The 22,775-nt window shown below is 43.8% G+C and overlaps 1 protein-coding gene across 1 annotated transcript; it reads right to left on the reverse strand.

Annotated features, from left to right (window-relative positions):
- Nucleotides 1-1,710: 1,710 nt before the first annotated feature.
- On the reverse strand, nt 1,711-19,808 carry SEC62 (SEC62 homolog, preprotein translocation factor). Its single transcript, XM_084267624.1, has 8 exons — nt 19,659-19,808; nt 11,496-11,604; nt 10,998-11,103; nt 8,600-8,810; nt 7,019-7,111; nt 5,033-5,093; nt 4,104-4,223; nt 1,711-3,308 (listed from the first exon to the last, which is right to left on the reverse strand). The coding sequence occupies exons 1-8, from the start codon at nt 19,692-19,694 to the stop codon at nt 2,842-2,844; spliced, it is 1,203 nt and encodes a 400-aa protein (XP_084123750.1). The 5' UTR covers nt 19,695-19,808; the 3' UTR covers nt 1,711-2,841.
- Nucleotides 19,809-22,775: the final 2,967 nt, after the last annotated feature.

Consider the following 22,775-nt stretch of genomic DNA (forward strand, 5'->3'; position numbering starts at 1 on the left):
GAATTTAGACTCAAATATAAGGCAGTAAGGCAGATACAAGCTTTCTAGAGCTATAAAATTTTATTTCAGGAAGGATATTTTAACAGCTAGCTATTGAAATAACTTTCTGCTAAATATATGTATCCATATATACTTGTTCCCATAAGGTCACCCTAGACTCTGTTAGAAGTCAAAATCAGCAAGAACAACTCTGACACACCCTGATGTGTGTCCTGATAAATGACAGCATGGCCACATCCCTTTGTGACTCTCTCTTCAGACACAGAGCATTTCTCAGGATACCATAAATCCACTCACACTTGTGCTTCCCTCATCATCTCATCCCAAAGGGATTCTGAAGTATCTGGGGAACAGTTGTAGAAAATGCTAATTACAGCAACAGGTCACGAAGCCCTTCCCTGCACTGCTGAGCAGCTCCAACAAGGTCTCTTTCTTTGCACCACTACCTCAGAAGGTTCCGTTTCACTGCAGATGAAGGGGAAGAGTTTTAAGGCTGATGCAGTTTCTAGGGCTGTCAGCTTGCAGCTCTAGTAAGGTGACTGTAGATTTTTGATGGTCAGTTTTGAGATGCAGACACTTGTCCTCAGGCCAGAGGTGGGTGGTGCTGGCCTCTTGCATTCATCCCCTTAACAGGAAGCAGATGACAACGTTATTAAAGTATTTATTGACCATTTCAACTTTAATTTCTATGCAAGGCCTTTAATATGTTACTTCACTTCTAGGAGGAAAGACACGTGAAACCTGGTTGAAAACCACTGCATTAACTTCTTTCCACCCTGCAGCAGGCTGAGCTGCGAACTACTGCCAGCGTGGAGCAGGAGCAGGTGTTCTGTGTGTCATAGTGCCAGCTCGTAACAGTTTCCACAAGATACACACACAAAGGGTCAGGCAGCCACCCTCAGTTTAGCTCCCATTGGAATCATCAGGAATCTAACCTCAGGAACTGCAAGGCTCCCTTTTGTACAGGGAGTTGTGTACCCCTGCACTTGTGGGGTAAGAGGAAACTGCTGAGCACACTGTGGTACAAGCTCTTCATGTCAGATGCAGTGTAAGTACAGCACCAGCGCGCTGCAGGGCCCCGTGCAGGATGTCCTCAACACTGAGTGCGAGGTGTGAAACCCAAAGGGAACACACCATGGGAGCACAGGGTGAAGTGAGCCCAAGGCAGCTGTTGGTCAAGATGCTTCGCTGTCACAGCAAGGGACTGAAGGCAGCGCCGGCTTCCTTAGCTCTTTTAATCAGCGATAACACAGATGTCCAGGAGGCAATCTGTTTAGGTAACGGGCTTTTAATTTTTTGCTATGAATAAAAAAGTGATCCAATTTATCTGTTCCTTAAGGAGTACAGATCCAGGATTTAAGCAGCAAACACACCACACCCATGAAGTGTTTATCAACGCACCCATTACGATGCATATATGTGCACAATCTGAAAAATGAGCATCTTCATCCCGAAGGCCGGTGCTGGAAGGAAGGGGAAGCATTGCAGGACAGTAAGAACATTCTCTGAGGAGTCAGGTAATCCAAGGTCACACTTACCCTTATCTTCTCTGAGTGGGTTTGGGAGAGGACTGGGTTCAGAGTTACAGGTTCATCTTGAGGAATGATGCTGTAACTTCTCCAGTGCTCAGACAACTCCAACACAAGGTACAACCTCCAACCACCCAGCAGGAGGGGGTGCATAACAGAAACTGCACAAACTACTCCGAGATATTTATAAACAAATTATTAATGGTCACTTTGTATTAGTTCCGAGTTACCTACATTTCCCAACAGATGAGGACTCTGCTGCCTCTTCAGTTTAAAAAGTATTCCAGTTCCAGAATACAGACAGTTTTCACATTAAGGCATACGTACAGCTATGTTGTTTGCTTTCATTTAATAAAGATCAATTGACTCAAATACATGGAATGTTGGCACAGAACTAAAGCTCTTGTGGAACAGCTACCAATCATACACAAATATTCTGTGAGGTCCTCTTGACTTGCATTTCTCTGATAGATACACCACAAAATGGCTTTAATAATACAAACTGGATCAAATCTCTAAATAATAAGTAGCAGTTAAAGTAAATGGTTTGCTTTATTTGTAAATTATGTACAGAATACATTTATTTTTTATTTTATTTTTTAATTAAGATGGAGCAGGAGAAAGAAAACAGCCGTGCTTTCCCAACGGCGCTGCTTCCTTCGCCTGCTGGAGATGACATCTTTCTCGAACCAGATGTACAAAACCAGTTTGGATTTCCTCAGTTGCTGGCACACACAGTCTGGAGAAAGAGCAAACACTGCAGCCACATTCAGCACTACCAGATTTTTTGTATTTTCAGCAAAAAATACTTCTGCTAAAACTAAAGTTTTCTTCGGAAAGTTTTCATAATCTTCTCAAAAATAAAATCAAGAAAAATATCAAGAAAACCGTGGGGTAAGAAGGGCTCTATGTAACCAGCTATCACGTGAGCGTAACTAGGAATAATCTGAGATTTGGTCATTCAACTTGTACGTGGTTTACAAAAGCAAGTTTGAGAAGCTAAACTAATTGACCAGTTATGCAAGTACCAGAAAACTATGGTTTTCAGTGTGTTTGAGGACGATCTGGGCAATCTATCGATCAATAGAAAACTTGTCAGATTGATAAAACTCCTGCAAATGGATATTAATGATTAACATAGTACCAAGTAATCAAGTTAATGGTTAAAAAAAGGAAGGAAGTAGATATAAAACTGTTTGGTAACGTGTATTTCAGCAAACAAAGATGCTACGGTAACGGTCTATGTTTTGGTGATCAGCCAACAAAGAAAATCCAACCATTTGCACATACTTAGTCCCAAAACCACAGTGAGTTACGATTTTTCATGTGAAGGCCTACTTTCGGTATCTTCCTCCTCTTCCTCTTCACAATCTCCTTCATCTGTTTGCTGTTCCAGTTCCTCTTTTGTGATCATTTCAAAGTCGTTTCCATTTCCACTACTGTGCTGGGACCTGTCGTCTTCACGCCTGTCACTGTCAGTGTCTGAATGTCGCTCTCCCCCTGAGCCGTCTGTTCCCGAGTTCCTCGTTGCTTCTGTTTTCCCATCGTCATCTTCCTTCTTCTCACTATCTGATTTCTCCTCGCTGTCGTATTTCTGCTGCTTTTTGGATTCTGATTTCTCCTCTTTCTTTAAGTCTGCTTTTGGTCCTTTGTATTCATGTGTGTACAGGGGCCTGAAGGAGTCAATGAATCCCACGTCTGCGGTAAGATTTGGCAGGAACCAGAAGTGATGCCTTCCTCCGGTGATGAGCCAGATGATAAGGAAGAGGATGCAGCGAGCTGTATAAAAGAACAAAAGGAAAGGAAAAATTCAGGGTTCTGTTATAAACATCATAGAATGGTCTGGGTTGGAAGGGACCCCAAGGATCACAGAGTTCCAACCCCCTGCCACAGGCAGAGCCACCAACCTCCAGGCCTGGAGCTACACAAGGTTTCCCAGGGCCCCATCCAACCTGGCTTTGAACACCCCAGGGATGGAGCATCCACCACCTCTCTGCGCAGCCTGTTCCAGCCCCTCACCACTCTCTCTGTAAAGAACTTCCCCCTAATATCTAATTTAACATCCCCACTGTGCAGCTGTGGTGTAAGACATACCCACTGCTAACACCCTCAAAGCCAGGGACGGCATGCCTGGGGGGAACCTCTCCTTTTGCAATGGCTTTGTGGAAGAGTTTGCTCCTACCACGCTCCCCCACCCTGTTAAACTCGTATCTTTTCTCCAACTCCTTAGCCCCTGTGCCAAAGAAAGCTTTAAAAGCCCAGTTACCCCATCCTCACCGCTGAATCTGTTCTTACGGGCAGTTCTCGGGTTCGCTTTGCCCTTTGTTTTGTTCCTCTGGCAGTACCCAAATCCCAGCTCTGGAGGAAGCACCCGTGTGCCGCCAGCTCGCTGCTCCTCCGTGTCGCGGCACGCCTCTGACACCCAGCGGCCAGGAGGGACGGGTGTAGGTGGGAGCAGGCTGGCTCCTCTCTCACCACGGTCGGGGGAAGTGAGAGTCTCAAGCAGCAGACTCTGTCCCTGCCCTCCTAACGCTTCTCCCGCGGGTAAGAATAAAAAGGACGAGGGACACTTACCAACGGCAAGCAGGAGAATACTGGCGACAAAGCAGCCCGCGCCCACGCTGAGGTAATAAACACCAACCCGCATTTCTGCTGGCCAGAGCGGGAACAGAGTGGCAGCTATGACAGCGATCACTGAACACAGAGGTGAGAAGAGAAGCAGGGTTAGTTTTCCTGGTACGTGTGTAAAGGTTCTAGGCTCACCATTTATCCCAGGTACCGGCTTAGCACAGCACGAGCTGCTGACAGGATTTCAGGCCTCAAGCGAAGCCCAGTCTAGGTTCACTGCTCCCATTGTCAGACCGCTTCAGAGCAAGCTGCCCTGCTTCCCCAGTGACTCCTTCCAGGAGAGGGCAGGGGTGAACAGAGGAGTGGGGAGCTGTCTTGGGCCAGGCAGGCAGGACACGGGCACAGGGAGCTGGGTGGCCCCAAAGGCTGGTGCAAGGGGTGACCCTGAAGGGTGTCACATTCTCGGGAAAGGCGCTTCTCTCAGGCAGGGAAGCCAGAAGGCACAGGTACCCCCTGATGTCAGGCAACCTCAGTACTAATTCAGATTAAAAATTAGCTGATTGGGTTTGCCCTGCACAAATCCAACTCCAGAAAGGTATCACTCATAGTGTAAAATAATTCCTTTTACATCTTTCACGTTTTACACAATCTCATTGTACCATCTGTACTATAAACCCCTGATTTGCAACCCATTTGCCTCTTGGGCTATTTACTCATTAGCTTAAAGCAATGGAAATAAACAGTTTGCAGCCTTGTGCAAGTTCAGATACTTGCTAACACACACTCCAGGTTTGGTTTTGTTTTAAATGTGTGTAGCTGCTCCACACCAAGATTAAAATTCATGTCATACGATTGGTATCATGCTGAGCATCATGCTGGTATATCGTGCTGAAAACAAAGAGCAAATGTGCTTACTAGTATCAGCTCCTACTTACCCAGTACAAGTCCCATGGCAAAAGTTTTAAAGTGAACAGGGTCATAGATCCACACATACACCTACAACAGCAAGAACATGGTTTACGCTTAGAAAAAAAGCTCTCTGAGAAATGATTTCATTTATTCCCTCATCCAAGTGCTTACTGCCATGCTGTGATACCCAGCATAGGCAAGGTGACACTCTGGAACAGGTTTCTGCCAGTGAAAGAGGTGCAAAAGGAGCCACCCAGCCAGGCAAGGGGCTGTGTGATCACACTGCACTCACTGCCTTAGCTACCTGCCGATGACAATCGGAGCCCCAAGGCAGCGCTGGGCAGTGCTGGCAGCTCCCAGCTGGCAGGGGAAGAGGAAGGGAAGGAATTTCCATTGCTATGAGAGAAAGATATGGCACATCTCAGACTGGAAGAATTTTTTAAAAGAAGCAGTACTCAAAGTAACATACAGGTGATGTAAAACCCTGGGGAAAGCAATCTGACAGCAAAACTGATGGGGAAATTAAAGATCCAGAAACATTACTGAATGGAGGTTTGGGTTTATCTCTATTCATTAATGTTGTGCAGCATGAAGCCAAAAAAACTGTTGTAGAAAACAAAAACCAGCCCAAAACATTTCTCAGGTCCACCAAGCAGTAACAAAATATGCTTCTAGTTGTGAAGAGATTCCCTTCAGAGGATGTCTGCAGTTGCAACGCTCAGAACCAAGTATCTGTGTGAGAACTGTGCATCTCTGAAGCAGATTTCCTCTGCCTTACTAAAAAAATCCCAAACCAAGCCCTTCTTGGGAAAGCACAGGATTTTCTGAATGAGAAAACCAGGGATTTTTGTTTCTTTCCAAACCAAACAGTTTGAATCTTTGCAGTTAACTGTGAAAGAAGATGCTGGTTGCTAGAAACCAGCAACCCTTGTATATTGGGTGAGTTAATAAGAACCACCATGAGGATGCCTGAGAGGCAGCAATAGTTTGTCAGGGTGATGTGATATTTAATATTCTGCCTCTCACAGGGTGAGAGAGCTGACTCTCTACAGGTGTAGCTCTGTTGCCAGGCTACTCTCTGGGCCCAAACAAGCTGAAGATCATGATGGATGACTGGGCAATTACACACTAGGTAGTGTGTAATAGTGTTTAAGGGCAAAATAAACAAGAAGAAATGGCTCTGATGTAAGTACCCCAAGATCAGCTCTAAATTAGGTGCTACTTAAGAAAGATCTTGAAAACCGCAGTTCTTAAAAAAGTCAGCTCATTAATCAAGGAAAAAGTAAAGAATGCTAAGACAGAAAGTAAATACTGTTATACTGCAAAGACAGAACTGCACCCTCATTGTAACTGCTGCATGCTGTTCTGGTTACCCCCATTAAAAACAACGGGGAGGATCAGAGGTCGGTGTGATTCTGCATGTGGTGGGACTGAACACAGCGATGCGGGTGGTAAGAGAACTGGCTGAGAAGAGCAAAACAAACAGCAGTGACCAAGCCAGGAAGAGAGGTGAGGAATGCCTAGGCCTTGCTGCTTGGCTCACAAGGTCAGGCAGCCTCTGGGCAGCAGAAACTTTTCTTTTCCCCTCCTGTTCTAAAAGGTTTCTGTTTTGTTTAGAAACATTTCAGCTGACAACAGCCTCAGGAAAATTTGGGTCTCTCTGTCCAGCTGCAAGGCCAGTCCAGCTCACTGGGGGCTTTGACTTGCCTGGTCACAAGAGCCTGGGGAGCGCGGAGGCTGCAGCCTGCTCCAACACCCCATCACAGCCCCAGGACCTCATGGGCACTAACAGGTAAACTATTAGATTCTTTATGTCACTGTCCTGCATTTATCTCTCTCTCACCTCCTTGCAAATATTTAAAATTCTGATGTTTCAAGATCAGCCATCACATTGTCAGGAATTTTCCTGATTTCAATGGGCCAAGAAGGAGCTTGCAGACATCCAGTAAATTACACTGGCAGCTGCCAGCAGGACACTGACACTGAAAGTTAGAAAGTACCTTAAATCTTACCTCATTTCCATCCAGGAAAACTTGGTCTTCATGTGGCTCAAGTTTAAATTTCCTCTTAGTTTCCTTTTTCTTGGGTGTTCCTGGGGTCTCATCCTGAGCAAAAAATACAATTAAAAATAATCAATTAAGAGGTTAATTCCTAACATTTTAATATATTGAGTCTGGTAACTTTTCACAGACAAGATCACTTTCACTTGCTTTTTGGTAAAGTTGTTATTACCAACTGGGTACTTAAAAATAAATGTAAATTTTAAGGGAAGAGAAATGTCATTTTTAATTAGTGTCTAAGGACTAGATTATGACTGCACAATAACATCACATCTTCAAACACACAGCAAAGTCTGCTGATACTAACAGAAGTCTGCCCAAAGATCAGGGACTGGACACACCACTTCTTAATCACTGATGTTATTAGAATTATCTGGTCCCTCTCCCTGTATTCACCACATGGGCATCCTGTCAGAATCTGTTTCTGCTGTTTATTCTCATCCTCTCAATCTCTTTGTGAACCTTGTGCTTCCTCCTCCCTGTTTCCTTCTCCTTGCTTGAAATGAACTTTCTGAATTGTGTCCTGTGTCGTTCAAATTACTTCCCACTGGTTTATATAATGCACTAAAATCTCATTTCAATAAGTAATGGTTAATTTAAAAATTAACATGACATTAATAATGTAACTCTCCCAGTGACAGGGGATTGGATTGGTTCACAGCTTTCATAATTGGTGTTTAAAGTACCTCAAGTTAGGTCATGTTACACTGGTGTCTGTGTTTGGACTGCCAGCAAGACTGTTTTGTTTAGAATTCTTTTATTAGCCCTGTAGCTTCCTTGTGAGATCCAGGCTGTGCACACGGACTGCACCTCTCACTGAACCTGCCATTATTTCACTTAGGGGTGTCTGGAATACTGACTTTTGACCCTGCTCACGCTCACTGGATATAGAAGAAAAACCCCACAGCCCATCATCAAGTTTCTCCTGCAGATTCCTAACATTATCCTTTGGGAATTCTGTTTTGCTAACAACAGAAATCAGGAAGGAAAACATGACTGTGAATGCATATGGAAACTTGTGCAGTAAGAACAGTTTGAAGTTCAAAGGCAGGACCCGTGTGAAAACCAGGCATCACACAGAAACCCACCCACCACTGCAGAGCTGTTGACAAGCACCAAGCATCCAACATTAAATCCCAGGTATTCTTATCACCAAACCCTGCAGGCCTGGCTTTGTTTCACACCTGCTTTGAGCTGTTAGGCCCACGCATTTATGTCACTCCATGCTAACCACTGCTAAGCAGCAGTGCTACTGCGGCTGCAGAGAATTCACTTTCAATTAACTTGGTCCATGTTAGAAGATGATAAGGTAGGTACACAAAGAACCCACTGAAGCCTCTTTCTTTACCTAGACCAAACTCAGAAATGCTCCAAAGTTTTTAAAAAGAGGAGTATCTTTTAGAGATGAAAACAGGCAAGAAAGGTGTCACATTTTAGACCAACCAACCATGTTTTCAAGCCAATGAAATCTTAACAATCAGTTCATGTATTCTCTGCTACGGGTTTGGCTCTTCTCTTACAGATAGTACTGACCTTCTTACACTCCTCCTTTTCACCATCCTTTTTCTTTTCCTTTTCTTTCTCCTTCTTAGTTTTTTCATCTTTGCCACTTTCCTTCTTGCTCTTTTTCTCCTCTTCTTTCCCACTCTCAGCCTTTCCTTTTTCCTTTTCTTTCTTTGTATCCTTGTCAGGTTTCATTTTCATCACTTTTAATGCTCGATGGAAGAACTGTTTTTTCAGGAGTCTTAAAATGAAAACAAATTTAAATGATACATTTAAGTGTGGCTGCAATAATAATGTTTATACTCAACTGTGTTATTATTAGATACCAGTTTAGATAGGCTATCTAATATAATCATGCATAGCAGGATTAAAGGACAGAGGCCAACATCATCTGCTCTATGTGCAAAGAAACAAACCAGACCTAATTATCCTGTAACTCACTTCTTGCTTTGCTCTTCTTTTTACTATCTATTCAACACTGGGTAAAACCCACATTTTCTGTGGCAGCATTTTGCATAGATATACATGAATACACAAGATGTAGGACAGAGAAAGCCATCAGGTCAATTTAATTATCATTCCCATTAATGCAACTCCTACCACGATTTATTTTCATGTTGGTGTCAGTGTATTTCATAGCAAAAGTAAGGAAGTGGACATGTGGCTTATCAAGCTCCTTGGTAAGAGGTGGGTGATGAATAAAATCACCCCGTTGGTGGCGGGTATGGAAGCGTCCCATTCATACCAGCTACAGAACAAACCTTACAGCAGGCATAGCTGTGGCCAGCTGGGCACCAGGAAGCACTGGCTGGTAGTCTTAAGGTTGTTACCAACAGTAATATGCTTGAAAAGATCACAGCCAAATTCAGAATGGGAAGAACAGTACAGAATACTGCTCTTCAGACTGAGAGGAACCAGCAGAGCCTGAAATCCAAGCACTCATTCACACTGAAAATCCTGGTCCCACCTTCCCAATCGATTTGATTTGCCCTTGGTTCCTTTCATGGCTTGCTGCAGCCCAAATCCCTACACAGGGCTGCTCACTGAATAAAGAAAACCTGCTGGAGAGAGAGAAATCATTCTGCCAATTCAACTGCATGCATGCTGACTAGCAAGCAAAGCTCCTTCATGTAGATCTTTTATGAAAGATGGAAAATCATGAAATCTTTCTTCAGACAACTGCTGACGTGGGTTCTCCTTCTAGCAACAGAAAAATCACTTGTTTGGGAAACTACTTTTCTTCACATCCAGGAGTCCAGGGGCTCGGGTAGCGAACAGCCCAGAGGACAGGTCTGGCCCAGAGGACAGGTCTGGCACTCACAGGAGCTACCTCTGTCTCTGATGGAAGACAAAACGATGGGACTGTGCAAGACCCACTGCTCAGAGCATGGACCCACAGTAGCAGTGCAGCCAACAGCCAGGTCCTGAAGCAGGACAGACCCTGACATAAATAATGAAGTGCAGATTGTTTGCTAAACCCTCTACAGAACTGCTGGACAAAGCTCTATTGCTGTAGCTCATGACAAACCCCCTCAAAAGAAAACTCACTGAACTTAGGTCAGGATGTCAGTGTACTGGGAGCCTTACACACTGGAGAAAAATCAGTGCCAGAGAACAGAGGCTGAACTGATCTTCTCTGCACACTACACAGGTGGAGCTCAACTTCATCTCACCTGATGTTTTTGTAACTGAAGAACAAACACACAGATCCCTACGGAGTCCAAAAACTCTGGAAGGGAAATCTTATTTTTTCTGCTTGCATTAAAACAATGCTGGTTTATTCTTTTCTGAACTTTCTTGAAGAAATCAGCAAAAGGATTAAAATTCAAACACAGAATCAGCCCTGCCTCAGCCCTGGAACTGGGGAAAAGAACCCTACCTTGCTGGATGGCTATATCAAAGAGGCCAAAAAGGAACAAAAGTGTCATAAGAGTAGCCATATTCTTCATCCCTAAGTAGCTCTGGCAGAGCTCTCCAAGTGTAGATGGTCCCCTTAATCCTATGAGCATGCCCCAAATGAGATGTATCAATATGCTGTTCACCTAAACAAGCATCAGAGACAATCTGAGAGGCATAAACTGAACCTCAAGGTCCATGAAGGCAGAACAGGTCCATGAGGAGAGATTTGAGAGCACTGACCCCACTAACATAAAATAACTATCAAATCTCAAAAATCCTTTTGTTCACCTTGCTGCCCCAAGCAGCACAACGAACACGAGGGAGCTTTGAGAATAAAGATGATGAAACTAAATTATTCCTGTTTCTGCTATGACATCCTCAAATGCAGTCATAAATTGCCATCATTATTTTACCTCCAACCACAAGTGTTTTAGAATACAGAAGCCCAAGTGAAACTGGCTCTTAAATAACTAGGACACCTTCACAACTGTACTCATGAACAGAAGTGATGGATTAGGCTAGGTCATACCTGTTGCAGTAATCAACGACAGACTCTCGGGTTGTAAATAAAGCCTCTTCTCCTTTCTTTGCCTTTGCCCATTTAGAATCCAGGAGGCAATCCACAGCTTTTGAGGCTAGAGGGAAAAAATGAATTAAAAATAAATTAAAAATGCATTAGAAGCAATCACATTTATTGTAACATTTAGTTTTCATTTTTTGAACAACACCAGCCAGTCAGTCAGTTCTGGTGATGTTCTACATCCTCTCAATCTTTGAAGTAAGACTAGCCACTCTTTGGAATTACATTAGTCTTGACAAATATATACTTTAAATCACAGAGTGAAGTTTATTGTGTTTACTTCAGGCTGATTAGATTAATTTTATGGCTCTCTAATGCCTAGATAAGTTTTATGTAAGATCAGTACTTATTAAAGCATTAATAATAAAACCAAAAGAGCCTTCCCACCCCCCAAAGTGCAATGTTAGAAGAAGAAAAGTTTCATTCTCCAGTTAAAAGTGACCCTACCAATAAAATAATCAACTCTGTGTCCCATCATGTTGGTGGATTTTGTTGGACAGTTGAAGCGTAAGTATTTAGCAACAGCCTTCTCCTCTTTGAATGGCTCACCCACCTCCTGCAACAGCAAAAGTGCAAAGTTAATAGGTTTAAACACATGGGAAAGACACTCATTTGGGCTCAAAAAGCAGATGTTGCCAATGCTTCATTATTGTAGGACAATTCATAAACAAACAAGGTGTCAAAGATGTGCAAATAGATCAAGTGGTTTTTCCCCTGTAACTTTCTGTCTACACACATAAAAAAGCAGGAATTCTGAAGTTAGGTGATCTGAAGGCAGCAACTGTGAACTTAACAGCTCTGTGAAAAACAGCAAGGTAAAGGAGGAAGTGAGAGGAAAGCCCTGGGCACAGGGAAAGCTGCTGAAGGCACACAAGCTTGGATGGAAAGAGTTGTGAAGCTGAAAGACAAACAACAGAGCAAGGGACAAACATGTATGAAGTGACAGCAATGCAGGCACACTGACAGAATACAGCAGCTTGAATTTCATGTGAGGGCAGAGAAAATCAGGCTGGAATAAAGTTGAAAGATTTGGCTACAAACTTTCAGTACCACTGCATGTTACAAAGTGACATAAACTTCAGAGTAGCAGTGAGGAGATGGAGATTCTTCCCCTCTAGAGACCAGGGACATCAGTAGGAAGCAGAACGAAGCCCGTGAAGGCCACAAGAGCTGGTTTAGGAGAAGGCAGCCCTCAGCCTGCACACGTTCATGAACTTTGTACAGGCAGGAACTGGCAGAGAGGCAGCAGAATTCAAAGATGTGTAAACCAGAAGGATGGAGATGGGCATTTTCAACTATGTAAAATTAGGACCTGATATTTGTCATCAGGAGAGGAAGACCTTCCCAGCACTGCTGCTTCACAAAAACACATCTGGACCCAACATTTGTTATAGTACAAATACATGTTGTACAGACTCAGGCAAACTTCCTCCAAATTCCTTTCTGTACATTCTTTTAATGCATAATTCTCCAAATCCCCCTGCTATCTGCAGATCCATAAGCATCAGGACACCTTTTCAGCCTGGCAGTACCTCTTCTGTACCCAGACAAAGAAACAGACCACAGAAGCCACACCACAGATTGGGGATTTACAGGAATAGGCACAAGCCAAAGGTTCTATTTGAAGACATACTGTTTCCAAAGATCAATAAACATATACAACCCCCATTACTGCTTTCAAGATGTATAATCAGAGCACAAGCAGTGTGTTAAGGGGAAATTTGAGGCCAGACAGACGCTGTTACACTAGATAAAAACTTCAGGTGATGAGTGTTGTTAAACAGTCAACTTTCAAAATCAACTGGGTAATGAATTCTAGTTCTAGAGGAGATTGTTGCTTTTCCTACCTGAGGGCAATTTTAAAGAGAATAATACAGACATGATACCTAAATGCCAAAAGCTCTCCATAGTTTTCAAATTCTGAGATTATTGACTTTAAAAGCCCAAGTACTTCATATACATGTGGAAAAAAGCTCTCATACTCAGCAGTTATTTCAAAAATGCATGCCCAAATTAAGGCAGATGAGCCTAAGAGTCCTCATATAGATTAAATAAGCTCTGTCTCTGTGCTGAATCTTCTCCCCCTCTTCTTCTTTTCATTTTAGAAATAAAACATCAGATAACTCATGGAAAACTAATCACTAATTGGCAGTGCATGAGTGCCTGTAATTTACACGCTGTAGTTTGATGTCCCCTTATATGGTACAGTTGTACCAGTAATAGTAAATCACTGATGATACTACCAAGTTTGGTATCAAAACTGATTTGGTTTAATAGCAACAAAAGGAGGTACAATGCATTTAAAGGAAAGAGGGAACATGTACCATCATTACCATGTGGCCCACAGGTAAGGTACCATGGAGATTGATGGCTACATGCAGCATTTGTGTTTCAAAATAACACTTTTCTAGTATTTCTTACCAGCAAATTAAACTTGGCACCATTCACAGGGCAAACCTTCCTGGGACAGACAGGAAAGCTGTCAGAGAAACTAGAGATATTCACATCAACATTAATTCCTCTAAGAGGCTCATTTTTTTTTCCTCCTGAACTATTTATGATCCTGCCAGGTCGTGTGATGTGCTGTATAGGCAGAGGCTGGCATTGGATTGATTTTTTCATTGCTCCTTACTATCTATTGCCTTGTCCTTCCCTGTGGGCTAGTTTCATACCATCCCCAGCAAGCTTCCCTGCGAGACAGACAGCCACAGTTTAACTGAGCTCGTTCTGACAAAGTCTGTCCTGCAATTTAATCCCCATCTTTTCATCCTATTTTCATCCCAAAGCCAGGCTTCTCTTAGAACATTATGACTGACAGAACAGAGTGTTACATTTCATCACAACCTGAAATCAACCAAAGCCCTGAAACTTTCAGTAGCCTAAGCTCTACTTTTTCAAGATGCCTTTCAGCTGGTCCTGATGTTGAGTTATAAAACCAGCCGAGCCCCAGGCACTTTAGGCCTCCTTATACATTCAGAAAAAGATTATACAAACGAATCAAGGGATGATTCTCCATAAATTATAGAGTTTTTTAACAGAGGAAACAGCCTGTAAATGCATATGAAAATTTGCTGGTATTTAACATTTGCTTTTATAGGAAAGGCTGAGAGATTCAAGAAACCACTCAGGCAATATGTTTCTGGAATGCTATAAAATGTCTTCTCAATTAAAATCATACAGAACTCTTTTCAATTAATAAAAAACATAGGATAGTATGAAGCTTCCAAATTCTTCTGCTCTACATTTAGTTTTAGACCCTTGCATCTACTTCAATTTTAAATATCAAAACATGCAACGTAAAACATAGAGATTTATGATCCCTGATAATTTACAAACTCTGGAAGAATGCCATTAAAAATAAAATCAAACCCTATTTCTTATTTATCTAAACATAAGAACTCCATCTACTGGAAGACAGGAAAAGCAGTGCTCAGTGTGCCTACTAACTAGAAATGCACTGGTATTTCAAATTTTTAAAGAATAATTCTCAAGTATTCCTATCAAAACCCTGCCTTCAATGAATTCATAAAACAAAGTTGAGGTTTTCTGTTCTAGGGTCCTTCCAGACCTGCTGAAGTGACAGGAAAATCTTCATCTATTTTTTTTTTACCATTATCTCCCAATTCACAGCATAGCATAGTGCTCTCTGAACCTCCTTCAACGCACTGATGTAGTTCCCAGTTAATTCAGCCTCCAGCTGGGCTGCAGCAGAAGAGCTGCCTGAATCAAGCAAAAATAAAACCACCTGAACTGAGCAATTAAGATTATTGTGCCCATGAGCTTCCTTCTCCCTCTCATCTCTCCTTATGACTTATTCAGGCTCTCTTACTCCTGGAACCACTCAATGGATCTCAAAAGACCAGATCGTATTTGTGGTTTGAAATGTCACTCTTTGTTTTCCCCACCTTTGCATCACAGCTGTGAGAAGACAGGTGTGACCCAAGACAGGATGATTTCCATCCACAACACAGTAATGTACACAAGGTTCCTGGAAAATCAGGAGAAATTAACTGATGACTATGACTAACAAGTTATTCCATGTGCAAACCCATTACAAGGATCGATGCTCCTCTTTTAAAGGAGCATCAGAGTTCTTTGATTTCAATTACATCTGGTTTTACTTCTTTGCTCTTACATCTGAGATTTTCGATGCTCAGAACATCCTCCCTTCACAGAAGATTCCTGGAGCAGATTAGTTTATACAGTTTTCAGATAAGGAAAAGAAGAAATTTAAACACATCTGCTACGTGCAACCTGTTTTTCAAGCTGAGAGTATGCATCAGAAATGACACTGTGTCAAGTCCTGCTCCATTCCTCACACCTCTCCTCACAGTACAACTTTATTAGTGTTATCATCTCTGAAGGTGGTCTGAGCACAACAAAGCTTGGGCTGAATCACAGGATTATCTGTTGACTCTCAGGACCTCAGACTAGATGACGTTCAGTGGCAGGGAAGCTGGTACTCCTCATGTTCTGCTGAAACATTTATACTTTGCCTAAAATAAATCAAGATGCAGAAGGACGCATTAGGGTCTTAGGAGCTGCTCTTAGGACTCTATGTACATTTTCTTCAGTGACTAATAAACCTAAAATTGTCCAACTCCTGCACTGATGACCAGTACAAGGATTGCCTGAGGACTGTTAAAAGAAAACATGGCAGAACCATGCAGAGAAACCAGTTCTTCTGGATTACCATGGCTGTGTGCTAGCTACAGGACATTAATTTCTCTTTACAGAAAAAATGAAACAGATTTTTTTTGTCCTATACATATCCTATAAAAATCGAAGTATTTGTTTTCTCCTTTTCACCCATCACTATATTTTTTGAGCAAAAGCTGTAAACAGAGTTCTAAAACACATGTCAAAGGAGCAATGTACAAAATTTTGAAGCCAAAATGTGCCAGCTGCAGTCAGTCCTCTTCTAACCCCAGGCCAGCTGGCTTGACTTATTCCCTTTCCCACCTCCAAAAGTGTAACCCAGGTTTTCAAGACAGCAATTCTTGTTGTAAGGACAAGTGGCACTGCTACTTATCATTCTTATTTTTCTGTCTCCCCCCTCCCAATGTTTATTTTCTTCTCTACCACCTGGTAACATTCACTTTCAAAGAAGTCACTCAGCCAGTCTCCTTTGCTGGCATTCCACTCAGCTCTCCTAGAATATATGAGAAAATACAGACAGACAAGTCCATGTTACCAGAAAACAATTGTTTTGTCATTTCTGAAAATCTTTTTCATCCTGATTCACAAAAAACCTGCAGTATAGGAAGCAGCAATGATGCTGTTGCACATTTTCCTCCCCAAATCAAGACATGGCAGAACTGTAGGCTACAACAGTTAATATTGATTAGTAGATGTCCTTCATCAGGAGCATCTGAAAGCTTGAATCCAATGATTCAAGAGGTCTATTTGCAGTGAGACATTTGCCTAAGAACCGCTTTCTCTACTCATAAGAGCAGTATTTATATGCATTAACATTTCCAGAGTAGAGGACAAAGCACTAAGGTGCTGTGCAAGTGTTATTAATTGCAATGCAAAGATAAACAAAACTTCACATGTGGGGAGCAGAACCGTGCACAATGGAACCCGGCCAAGGTAATTAAAAAGTAATGCCTGCTTAACAGTCAGACTGCAGAGCTGCCAACAAAGTGCCACGTGGTACCCTGCTGAATGCTTGTCAAAGTTACCAACTCTGAAGGTTTTGTGCTTCAGTGAATATTTCAGGATATATACGGATCCATATTTGTTTTCCAAGATATTAACTAGCTTTGATCAGGTTGCTGGAGTAATAGGCATCCAAAGACACCTCCCATCTTTCCAGATGTAGCTGGAAAGAAGAAAACAATATTAAACTAGGTATTAGATAACATATATTGTTTTTCCTTCCATGAGTCCTTTACATACAGCAAGCATTCTTGATTTCAGTGATTTGAATCATATGTGAGCCCAGTGGCTTGAGCAACCTGCATCCCTACAGACCAGTTTCTTTTCACTATGGCACATCTGAAGTAATCTCCATGTTAATTACAATTAAAAGACAATCAGGAACACCGCTTTGAAAACTTTACATCTAAAATGGTTTTATTCAAACTTTTAAAGTTAAGATTTCTGCAACCTCCATAACTTCCCACACGTTGCCAGAGTCTAAGCTATGCAATACAGATTGGGCAACGTGTCTTTTCATGAAAATGCTTTCTACAAAACACATCCTTCCTGTTAGCACTCCAATAGGAAACACAGAGAGGAGGCTTGACAGAGCTTTGAACTATTTTAATGAAACTGCTTTAATGATTTGTCTCATGTAGCTAGCTGACCTAACTAACTATGATTCCAATCTCAATGGCAGACATAAAATCGTAGAAAATTATTCAAAACCCAGGTTCTGTATTTGCAATTCAACTCCAATACATGAGCCTCTTCCACAGGTAAACACACTGCCTCCTCTGAAGAACCTTGTTCTTGTCAAAATATAGAGCTCTGCTTAATGCCAATGGGGTACTCAAATGCCAGGCTTGCATACAGCACGTTAGTCTCTTTGTTAGTCTCTTTATTAAGGGTTACACATCACCCTAAAATGAGTACACACTTCTAAAGCACAGGAATCACCTAGAAATAAAAATCCCATGCTTGCTTTTTAAAAGAACTTGCACAATTATCCTGAAACAAGATAATCATACTGTAACTGTGCCAATAAAGTTCAAAATGCTTAAAAAAAACCCCCAACAAAACAACTACCAAGAAAAATGCTTGCAGTTTTATTCGCTGACCAATTAAGAACACCCTTCGGGCATTCAACAGCATTCTTTGTTCTCTGTCTTGTCTTCCCATTGTTGTTGACATACACTGGGAAATTACTAAGATGCAACACACATTTATCTGCATAATTATATCACAAATTTAGGCCACAATCTTCAACCTTCAAGTGTTAACACCCAGACATCGATTTAATTACTAACAATCCGGGATATACTTTTACTGCTAACAGGCTGGGAATGAAGCATATGTTTAAATGCCTGCAAGACCACAGCCTTGGGTATTATACTAAACATTAAACTACATTTAACTTGGTTTTGATGGATGCTCTATTGAGCTGTTGTCATCCCTGATAAGGGACAGTCTATAACGATTATGAAAGCAGAATAATTCTGTAATGTTTTATGATAATTCATTCATGCTGGTGATAAGGCTTAGCAAAATTTTGATTAATTGCTCTTCACGTTCCTCCCTTCTCTCCCCACCTCAGTAATTTGAATTAAAGGGGACAAAAGAAACCATTACAGGTTCAGGCTCATCTCCATCCTTTTGGGGGCTGGGAAGGGAAAGGATGAGGAAGAAGAGAGGGCAGGCAAGCAGGATGACATATGAAGTGCACATTGATTTCTCTCATATTATCTCTGCTTGCAGCAAAGAATCCCAAACAAACATTGTTTAGGCTTAGTGCTAATACATAACAGCAACAGGCATTATAGTAACTGATGCTGTAACTATGCCCAGAACATGCATTAAAACCTCTGTAAAACTCACTTCTAAAGTTACACACTGAGAAGTCCAGGGTTTGAGGTACATGAAAATACCTAAGCAGTCCTTGCTTTGGCTTTAAGTGACACCATATAATTATTAATACATTTTAACTTGATCTTAAAGCTGATTAGGTCTATTTTTAGATGCTGTTGCTTGTTTATGTCTTGTAAAAACAAATTTCCTTTCCTTACCACATCATTTCCTGGCCGGGGCACATTAGTTTTTAAGATGCTTATACCATCTGTCCCATGTCTTTTGTTTACAAACCACTGGGACAGGCACGCTGGGTGTCAGCTCCTGGCTACGGCTGCTGCTCACCTGGGCATTCTAGGGGTATTCAGGCTGTCGTTCAACATAAGTACGGGGTGAGATCCCGAGTATAATACAGCGATTGCAAATAGGTAACAGCTGGAAATCTCACTCTGACCACTGAGAAACAGAACGTACTTTTGAGGGCGCAGACCCCCATGAGAGCAGAACCACCGGGCCCTCGGGTACATGGGCAGCCGGGGGTATCGGATGGGCCAGGGTACCGGGCCAGGGCACCCGGCCGGCCGCCCCTCAGCCCCCCGCCGCGGCAGCCGGTGCTGCGGGGAGCCTGGGGACTGCAGAGTCAGCGGCGCTCCCGAAACGCTCCCACCCGCCATCCTCCGCCGCGCAGCGGGCTCCAGCTTCCCTCAGTGTTTATTAGGATTTCCGAATTTGCTAGAAAATTCCGAGGAAAGCCTGTCCCTGCGGCGCCAGCCTGGGCTCTCACCGAGCTCCGCTGCGGCGCTCCCCCAACCCCCCCCCCCCAGCGCTCCCGGTGCCTGCGGGGCTCCCGCTGCCCCGGCGGCGGCAGAGACCGCTTCCCTCGCCGCCGGCTCCCGCGGGCAGCCCCAGCGCACGGCACCGCCTGCCGCCGCCTCCTCGCAACGGCGTCGGGGCGGGGAGGCCGCAGAACCGGAGAAGGGGGGGAGGGAAAGCCCCTCCGAAGGGTGGCTGAGCCGCCCCGGAGCAGCCCGCCCGCTGAGGCCGGGCCGCTCGGAGGACGGTGAGCTGCCTCCCGAGGAGGGGGGCGCGGGCCGGGCAGGGAGGGAGAAGCTCGGCTACCTGGATCCGCTTCCTATGCCTCCGCCGCTCCGCCATGTTGTCCCCGTCTGCTCCGCCGGTGACGTGGGCCGGGGGGGGGGGGGGGGGGGGGAGGTGGCGGCGGCCTCGCGAGAGGCGGCGGGAGCCGGCGGAGGGGCGGGAAGGCCGCGCCCCCTCAGCCCCTCACAGAGCCCGGCGGCTGCGAAGAGCCGGAGTCGCCTCAGCTTCGCAGCTCCTTTCGGCCCGCAGCCCGCCTCGACGGCCGCTCCTCTCCTCTCCTCAGTCCCCTCGCCGGGCGGTGCCGAGCTCTGAGGGAAAGGTCGCTGGCGGCATCCCCGTGCCGGGTCTCCGTTGCGGTGGCAGCCCCGGTTCAAAGGCGCCGCTGTCAGGGCCCCCAGCAGCGCTCTGGTTAATGGGAAACTCCCGGCAGGGGAAACACAGCCTCTCCTGTCCCTGTGCCCGGACCTCTCCCCGCCGTGCTTGGGCCCCGTCGTCTAAAGTCCAACTCCCAAATCGTTCCTGCAGCCCCTGGCCATCTGGTTCCCTCGCAGGTGGCTGTGGCTGTGCGTTAGGCCCTGCCCAAGGCAGGAGGCAGCACTCCAGCCGTGGCCTGGCCGTGTCTTCTGCAGGCTGGACAAGGCCAAAGTTGCCTATTCGCACCCAGAGGGGTCACTTGGCCTCTTGACGAGCTGCCCCATCCCACTGGAATGAAGGTGCTCCAGCTCCTTGGCAGTAAAAAGCTACATGTTTAGTTTTGATACTCTTAAGTAAGATGTTTGGTCTTAAAAGCAACTAGATGTAGCAGGCCTTTGTTCACTACTACCTATTTAAACGTGCTCTGCTTGCACAGACCTCATGTACCTACAGAATTAGATTTAGAATTCAACCTATAAAAAGTAAAGCGTTGGGGTTTTTTAGTCTGTGGGTGTCCTGCATGCTTCCCCTATGAGGTCACGCAAATTAGCAGAGCCTATAGTCGTTTATCCTGGCTCCATGTTTTGGAGCCACACCCTGGCGCTTCGGGATGGAAAAGTACGTACAGCGCTGCATCGTCTTGTCCAGTCCTTTCAAATCTCAGTGCCCCCTCCTGTTCCTGCCATTTGGAACCTCTCAGATTGAAAACTAGGTAATTAAAAACCTAACATTGTTTCCAGCAGCATATTTGCTCCTGAGTTACTGTGCCAGTTTTCTGTGCTTTTTCTGCTATGACGTATTTTTCTTCTGAATGTTTTCCTCTTGCTGTTGTTGGGCAGAAAATCTATACAAGTTACAAATTAAGCTGGCTGACTGCAGAGTGAATGAACTATAAAAGGGTAATTCAAAAGATGGAATTGTAGGTATAGGGAATTAAAAGTTGTTATGGTTACAATAAAACAATATCTCGTAAAAAGTGTGCAAACTGCATTTGTTAAAAATTACATTTTTAAGTTGCCAATGATTTTAACAGTTATTTCACGTGCTCAAATTGCAGTAACATAGAAGCACGTCTGAACTAGAGGCTTTCATGCGGAAGAAGTTTCAGCCATCTGTAGCTCAGGGCTTGCTAATAATACACAGTGCCTGCACTAAGGCTTCCAGCACAGCCTCGCTCAGAGCCCCTCTGCTCTCCCAGCACAGGCACAAGCTGAACTGCAGCTGGAAAACTCCTCCCTGCTCTATGGGAGAGGCTGTTTGGAACCGTGCTGCTGTCTCCTCACAGCCTTCCTTGTGAAGTGTGCCATTGCCACACGATGAGTCCCATTCCAGGTCATCATCCCTCATCCCTCTACTTTCAGGCTTTTTAAAACCCTTACTTCCCATATGCTTTCTGTGTCTTTGAATCTACTGCTGATTCATAAATCCACCTTTAATGCTTAGTTCTTAATGTTCTGGGTCTATTTTTGCACAGTGTATTATCTGCAGTACATAAAGCTGTTTGCTGCCAGAGAAGCACCTTGGATTTCTGGTTAATCTCTCTTTTTTACTTTTTTTCTTTTTCTTTTTCTTTTTTCCTCCACAGAACTTTGAATTCATTTGAAGCATGAGGAACAATAACTTGCAGGAGCTTTTCCCAGTTCAGCTGGACATGTAGCAGCAGATCGGTATGCAGCACAGGGGACAAAGCTATGACTTCAAGATCTATGGAAAGGATTGAGGGATGGACAGTGGGTCAGGGAATGTGCTGTCCAGCATGAGGCACTGGCTGGTGAGCTTCCTACCACTATGGAGCACAGAGCCTATCAAGATTGAATCCATACATGGGACAAGCTTGTTTACAGTTGTCAGCAGAGTGAGAGAACTGGAAAGGAACAAGTGGCTGTATCTCAAGGAAGCCAGGGAGTGGAAGTGAAGGTTCAAACTGAGTGCATTTAAGGTTAGTGTCTATGTGAGCTGTAGGGCAGGCTGCAAAAAGAAGCATTTCAGAACCATGCAGTAATGTTATTACCCTTTAAATGCCAACTGCCATTTTGTTTCAAGTAGTGTTTCAGAATCATGACCGCTCAGATTACTGGTGTGAAGGATATTGCATGCAAGTGGAGTGGTTTCCTTTTTCAACTGAAGCTAAACCGACAGCATTTCATCTGTCTCTTTTCTCTCCTCTCTCTCTGCTCTTTACCCAACTGTGTGATCTAAAACAGCAGTATGGATGCTGAAAGCTTAGTTCAAAAACCAGCTGGATACATTCACGAAACAAAAGGGCATCATGAGCTCTCAAATACAAAAATCAGATCTGGTTGGTTGTGTGAAAGGTTCTCTGGAGATAAAGGGAGTTTTCTGCAACATTTGCTTTGTTTTTATACTCTGCTTTAGGTATCCTGTCTTGGCATCTGAGGGAGGTCCCTGAATTGGGTGGTTTTTTTCTCTTTCTGGAACATATTTTCTTATACCCTTATACTCACTTATTCCTGGTGATTTATCAGGGTTTGTGCTATGGGCAGTCTCACTGTTTTGGGCTCGGTGTCACTGATCCTGGATCCATAAGATGATTTGATGTTACCACTATGGCATAGTTAATAGGTGCCAGAAATGCAAGGCTACACATTGGCAGACAAGTTACTGGCAAGCATGTCATGAATTATCTCTAGAGTCACACTGCCATCTGCAATACAGAAACAGTGCCACTAGAACTCTGAACTGTTCTGCTCAGCAAACTATTCA

The sequence above is a fragment of the Gallinula chloropus genome, assembly GCF_964237585.1.
Source record: "Gallinula chloropus genome assembly, chromosome: 8".
Lineage (NCBI taxonomy): Eukaryota > Metazoa > Chordata > Aves > Gruiformes > Rallidae > Gallinula > Gallinula chloropus.